Source organism: Lupinus angustifolius, chromosome LG10 (genome assembly GCF_001865875.1).
Source record: "Lupinus angustifolius cultivar Tanjil chromosome LG10, LupAngTanjil_v1.0, whole genome shotgun sequence".
Lineage (NCBI taxonomy): Eukaryota > Viridiplantae > Streptophyta > Magnoliopsida > Fabales > Fabaceae > Lupinus > Lupinus angustifolius.
In genome coordinates, this window is record NC_032018.1 from 7,894,542 (window position 1) to 7,901,637 (window position 7,096).

At 31.0% G+C, this 7,096-nt stretch overlaps 1 protein-coding gene across 2 annotated transcripts; it reads left to right on the plus strand.

The window, feature by feature from the left end:
* LOC109357627 (ADP-ribosylation factor-related protein 1-like) lies at positions 3,042 to 6,565 on the plus strand. Of its 2 annotated transcripts, none has more exons than XM_019601599.1 (7): positions 3,042 to 3,183; positions 3,705 to 4,015; positions 4,103 to 4,243; positions 4,965 to 5,073; positions 5,216 to 5,277; positions 5,792 to 5,895; positions 6,077 to 6,565. In XM_019601599.1, the coding sequence occupies exons 2-7, from the start codon at positions 3,923 to 3,925 to the stop codon at positions 6,177 to 6,179; spliced, it is 612 nt and encodes a 203-aa protein (XP_019457144.1). In that variant the 5' UTR covers positions 3,042 to 3,183; positions 3,705 to 3,922; the 3' UTR covers positions 6,180 to 6,565. The 2 variants fall into 2 exon arrangements, with proteins under 2 accessions (XP_019457144.1, XP_019457143.1); XM_019601598.1 differs by having other exon boundaries at positions 3,776 to 4,015.

The window sequence follows — 7,096 nt, forward strand, 5'->3', positions numbered from 1 at the left end:
TTACCACTTTTGACATTAATTTGATGAGACATTTCTTATGATAACCAACTCAATTCAATATGAGATAAGGTAGATTTGATATACAATAAATAAGATAAATGAAAGAATTGTGTAACTATTGGCTTTTCAGTAGGCTATGGGAATCAAATACTCTATTTAAATCAACAATGCTCGTGTGTAGGATCTTCATGGACCGACTGCCAACTAAATCAAACCTTCAAAGGAGATGAGTCCAAATGCCAATGGTTGATATCTTTGTCCTTTCTACAATTATGAATCTGAAACAGCAAACCATGTCTTTTTTTCATGCATGGTTGTATATAGGATTGGGCCACATGAAGGTCAATGTTAGTTTCTTTGTATTGGAGCGGAAGACCTGTGGAAAAAATATAATAGAGAAAATGACACCGAAAATTTAATGTGGTTTGGTAATTTGCCTACGATTACGGCTGAAGAGCAACAAGAATATTCTACTATGATAAAAAATTACAAGTATTTCACTCACTTCCCAAAAACCCAAGTATACCTAATTTCATTCTCACAAAAGTATTTTTCACAATATTAGAACAACAATAGATAATATGCACTAAGCTAAGTATTTGGTGTGTTTTACAATGGTTTGGAGTACTCCTATTTATAGTCAAAGTTCTTGAAGATTATGTGGCTAAAGGAAAAGAACATTGATAATGGTTTCACTATAGTCACTTCTTTTTACTTGGCCATAAATTCTCTATTTCTTCAAGATGATCTTTAACCACTTTCTTTTTGTTTGGCTCAATAAAGTATTTTTATTACCTTTTCCTTTTGGTCAATATTCAATATTTTATGTTCTGAATTGCTGCATTAAATAAAGAAATCTTGGTATCTTTTTTGGATAGCTTGCATTTGGTCTATATGAATGTGTAGACACAAAATTGTTTTTGGTGGGGAAGTAGTATTTGTGTGTGCCATGGTGGATATGATAAATCTGAAGGCTTGGTTGTGGGTATGAGGCAATGTAATGAAACTTGAGTGAAAGATTAAACCAGAAGATATCGTGTATTAGGCTCAAGAAATCAAATCGTGTATTATATTTAATCGGTTTAGACGGTTAAATCGTTTAGTCAGATTGAGTGATTTATATATAATTAATAATTATGTATAATTATATTGAAGTAACATCTATCTATCTTTTTTTTATCCGACTAAAATAAAACATTAGAGTAGTGTTCGTTTTTTTTTAATTTTTAAGTGAACCGTCCGATTTACTTTCCGGGCTATTATGGTTGAACATGATCGGACCGGAATTTTCCCGATTCAAAGTTGTTTAATCCCTCGTTTAGTTAAGATTGCAAACTAAAGTCACTTTTAAATCCGATTAGCGATCAAACTTGTAGTGTGGTCCTCTTGGTTAGATGGAAGAGTGAGAGAAATGTTATGTTTTTGTATGACTGGTTTTGTAATCTGCCTGTTTATCTAGTTACAGTAACTAGTTTTGGGTTATGATTTTGTAGGGTTTGAAGTATCTCTTGTACTTCTTCTTTGCTTTTTAGTAACAAACACCTTTTTCTTAAGAAATAACTTTTCATGCTAACAAGGATATTGGGTGACAAAGATAGTGAGTATAAAATGGTGAATACAAAATATATATTTTTCATCACGGATACATTAAAATAATCTTAATAGTCACTTATTATATGTGTATTTTATTCTATCAAATTATCTCTAGTTAAATATCAATAATAATTGAGACCAAATTATTTGATGATTTTAAGATCAAATTCAAAATTTAAATTTGTGAAGGAAGGTTGAGTTAATTGATAAGAATGCAACTTATATATACTAACGTGTCGACCGGCACTTCGTGTCGATCAATTGCATTCGTATTTTTTTTAATATATAATGTATCAGCAGTTTAGAAAAAACAATTTAAATATAAAAATGCAATATATGAACTCAATAGAGAGTGATAATATAAATAATAGAGTGCACGAAAGATTAATGATATTAATATAAAAATGAAAGCAATAGAAATAATATGTGGAAGTTTATATTACTTATTAATGAGATATGTTACAAAAGATAAATTTAGAATATAAAAATTATGTCGTGGTGATAGTTATGATTTGCTTTGGCTTTATTAATAAAATATAGAAGGATAGATAGATAGATTATAGAAATTTATATAAACATGAAATTAGAAGTTATAAAAGTTAAAATATGAAAACATAAAATACTCCATGATTAATTATTTTATGTTTATTAGTATTAGTATAGATAAACATACAATTAGAAGTTATAAAAGATAAAATAGAGAAACATAAATTACTTCATGGGTTAGTTATTTTAAATTTTAATATTAGATTTTTTATGAGTTTGTATATACCTTTCTAATGGTCATAGATCCATGATCACTATAGTGTTGTAAACTTTTATATATATATATATATATATATTTTCAATATTTTTAGGCTTCCTTTTTCATTTTTATATTTATGAATTGACAAACATAAATATAATTTTAGGATTTTTAATTATTTTATTTATCATTTCCTTCACTTTTTTATATCTATACAGACTTTTCATAGTTTTTATACTTTCATTATACTGATCACCCCTGTATAAAAAATAAGTGTAATTTTTTAGATAAAAAATATAATAAATGCAATTAAGTTAAACACAACATCGTATATTATGAGGAAAAATTCAAATAATATACAAATCAATGTATCTTTATTATTTTTATTACAAAATATATCAACAATTCTAAAGAGATATTGTTTAAATTACTCTTATACTGTATCTTACAGAACAAAAAATAATAAAGAGATATCGACTCATATATTATTTGGATTTGTCTCCACAATATACCATGTTTTGTTTAACTTAATTACATTTATCACATTTTTTTGTTTAAAAGATTGCACTTATTTCTCGCCGGAGTAGTCCATGTAATGAAATATAAAAATTAGAGATTTGCGTATGTGTAAAAAATTGATGAGTGATTTATGTATTTTACTTGGGGGTGTCAATGTAATTTACTTGTTATTATTAATCCTAAATACATGATTTTCCTACCGTTCGCTCGCGTATTGTAACAGACATAGCTTTGAGAAACGAAATCGAAAGCCCTCTGATCCATAATCTCATTCCACCATCGTCGGATATTTCTTCAACAACCGTTTACTGCCGTCGTCGCCGCCGGTAAAGCTATTCAACAACTCTCTTTTTTCTGTTTTTTTCTTCCATACTCAATTCACGGATCTGCTACAACTAAATTGATTCGATCTAGTTGCCATCACTGGTTCCGATGTGATTTATTTATTCCAATTCTATATTCCGTATCTCTTTCTGAAAATTTTAGTCTTATATATAAGTATTTGTATCATGCACGTAAATGTAGCTAACTAGGTATATGAATAATGCAACGCTAAGATGTAAGATCTAGTAGAGTTTCATTGATCTAAGTGGATCAGTGTTTTAAATTGTGGCTGTGGCTAAGTTGCTTTTATAATAATTACGGAAACTTGTTGTCACCCAACGAGGTTGTGGAGATTCTCGAAACCGCAGAATTGCAGCTGAATGTAATTTAAAATACTGAATTAAATATAGTACTGCATCTTTCAATTTAGTAAAAAGACTACTTTTGTAACAATTTTGTTCAAACAATTTGTGTATTGCATAATTTAATATTGGAATTTTCTGATGCAAATCTTCAATTGGAGAAAAAAAGGTATTTCTAGTTAGATGGATACTGTCTAAAGCAGCTTATAGTTTATAACCTTTACCTGTACAGGAGTTCTGAATGCTAATATTGTGATCAAAATGGTGAACTCGTGATGAGCTCACAACCTACCTAATTAACGCAGCTTGAACTTCCTATTCTTTTGTCATTGGAAATTGGGAAGGGAAATATTAAAGTACAGGTGCAAACAAGACAACCATGTTTTCACTGTTTTATGGACTTTGGAAGCACCTATTTAGTAAGATGGAACTTCATGTACTCATTCTAGGAATTGACAAGGCTGGAAAGACGGTAATACATGTTTCAAATGCAATATTGAAAAGTTAATGAATTTTTGTGTTGCTACTCTGAGTTGCTATACGATACATTATGCTGTAGACTTTGCTGGAAAAGATGAAGTCTGTTTACTCAAACATAGAGGGCCTTCCCCATGATAGAATTGTTCCAACAGTGGGATTGAATATTGGTCGTGTTGAAGTGGCAAATAGCAAACTTGTGTTATGGGACCTAGGAGGTCAGGTATAAGCAGTAAATAGGCAACATTTATCTGTTTACATTCTATATATATGTTATTAGGATGGACTGCTAGTTTAGTCTCACAAAGTAATTTTATTTGTTGATTTGAACTTTATGAGCTGCTTCTCAAAGTTTTTTCATTCAACAAATTTATATTTTAATTGGCAAGTGTTTACTTATTTACGGGGTTATGTTTTTTATGCTTCTTTAAACAATCAAATTGTGATAAATGAAATAAGAAAGTAATTTGCTTTTCATAACTGCTTTGGGAAAGTTGTCTGTACTAACTGTTTAAGGCTCCTCCAAATTTTCTGTAAACTATCTCATCTTTCGCGCATACTACTTTGTTTTTGGCAATATATTAGAACTGTTACCTGAACAATGTGACCGGGCTGTCAATATTACCCTTTCTTTGTCTGAAGCTTTGGTTTATTGTTAAACTTGGCAAGGATTGAGGAGTTTTGTAATTGAAAAATTGATCCAATATCCACGAACAGCTATTTCACTACTACATTTTTAATTGTCTGCAACTCTGTATGCTGATAGGAATAGTATGTATCATTTATTAATTATTGCAAAGCACATACTTAACCCTCCTTATATTGTTCTTTCTAATTTTCTGTTCCTTCATATATCTTCTCTCTTTTTTGTATTGTTGGGGGAGGGGGGGGGGGGGGTATAAAATATGTAAGGTATTAATGCACGCACGTTTCCCTCCTATCAGGCTGGTCTTCGCTCAATCTGGGAGAAATATTATGAAGAGGCCCATGCTGTGGTATTTGTTGTTGATGCTTCTTGTCCCTCACGCTTCGATGATGTGAAATCTGCACTTGGTTAGTGACATTTGATTTAGTATCTGTAAAGTACTTAATATACAGTTCTATAAGGTGTTGTCTAGCAGTTGCAATAATACTAAATATGTCAGAATTGAACCATACAACACAACAATGATTTATTAACTGATATTTTTACCAGAAAAGGTGCTTCGGCATGAGGATCTACGAGGAGCTCCTCTTTTGATATTAGCAAATAAGCAGGTGGGTATAGTGTTTATAACTTAACATGCCTTATTATATGATGATGAGTTTGTCAGATAATTCTAATAAAGTCTAGTATTTTTTGTTGCTATACATGTTCAAAGTCTTGTATAATTTCCTTACCTCGAGGTGCTCCTATTCTGCATTTCTTCCTATGAGTGCCGGGCAACTATAGAAGTACAAGATATTTTCCATTCAGTTTTGGAAAGAGAAGGGTTTAGAAAATGCTTCATTACCAATTCATTTATATAGTATTTCAAGCATTATAATCTCTGTCAGTCTTCTTTCTCTCTTTTCCATGATATATTAGTGAATTCCCCTCTTAGCTTTGTAGTGGAAGTTCATGAATCATGAGTAGTACAGCACATGGCATTCATATCTCGTCATTCCCTTAGGATTTTACCATTATTGTCTACACCTTTCGCTTTACTCATACATTGTCACCCTCATCGTTGTCCTCTTGTGTGTGTATCATCACAGTGATAGTCGCCTGCATACATTCTTTTGATTACAGGATCTTCCTGAAGCAGTTTCATCTGAAGAACTTGCTCGATATCTAGATTTAAAGAAACTGGACGAAAGAGTTTACATGTTTGAAGCTGTGTCAGCTTATGATGGGTAAGTAGGAAGTTGTATGAACTTAAAAGTTTAATCTGTCATGATTAATTACGATTCCAAAAAATATGGAGATATCTGGATATCTGAAATACATTTCCTTGTGCTTTGTATTGGAAGTGAACAAAAACTATTTCTATAATGGAGCACTTAACTTAAGGGACTTCGTTTTGAAATGTTGCAGGATGGGGATTAGGGAAAGTGCAGAGTGGCTGGTGGGAATGATGGAAAGAAGCAAGAGGACTGAAATGTTGAGAGTGCGGGCAGGTGCACCAGGTCCTGTCTAGAAGGGTCTTACATCAAACTGAAGCAATTTCATCATTCGTTTATTGCTTTGTAAACCCTAATTGGAGTATACATGATTGAAGCCACTGAGAAAATGAGAAAATAACAACTTGGTCTACATTAAAGACTGAGCTGGGCTGGAGGGTTTTCTGCTTCCGCCTTGGTGCACGCTTTTGTCAAATCCAGACTCTATAGTTCGCATTTGAATGAATTTAGTTTACTTTCCCATCTTAACATTGTATAGGCAGTGCAATGCTATAAGATCCAGGTATTGACTTTTCGATAAAAAAAAATGAATTTTCTGTTCATAAGGATGAGTTCATGAGTTGACACATATCATTCAATGTTATTCAAGAGCATATGATGAATATATTATTGCATTTTAACAGTTCTTTTCCAGATTTTAGTGCCTTTGATAGTATAGTGAACACACACATACAACCCTTTAGGCCAATTCATGAAGCTGGGTTGGGAGTGTTAGAGTGTTTCTAGCATAGCTGAAAAAGTTTGCTTATAATCTTAATCGATTATGTTCCGAGTATTGAGTATGTTTGGTTATGTTTGTTGAGAAACGATTTTAAGTAATCCTTTTCATTGGATTGTGTACAAAGCTTTTTTTTTACATGGTAATGGTGTATTAAAAAAGAGATAAGAAATTATTTGTTTATGTTAACAATGTTTGGAGTGTGGCCATGTATTTTTTATATGTTTATCATTATTTATTTGTATCTAAAGATTGAAATAAATTTGTAATAATTTTTCTGCATTTGCAACAATGTCATAATGGAACAAGTTAATTTTAAACTAGTAAAATTAGAAACATTAGAACAATAGATAGGATAATACAAATATCAACATTTAAATATGACAAAAATAAATAGAGAATTCATAAAATAAGTTACAATTTAAATTACATATA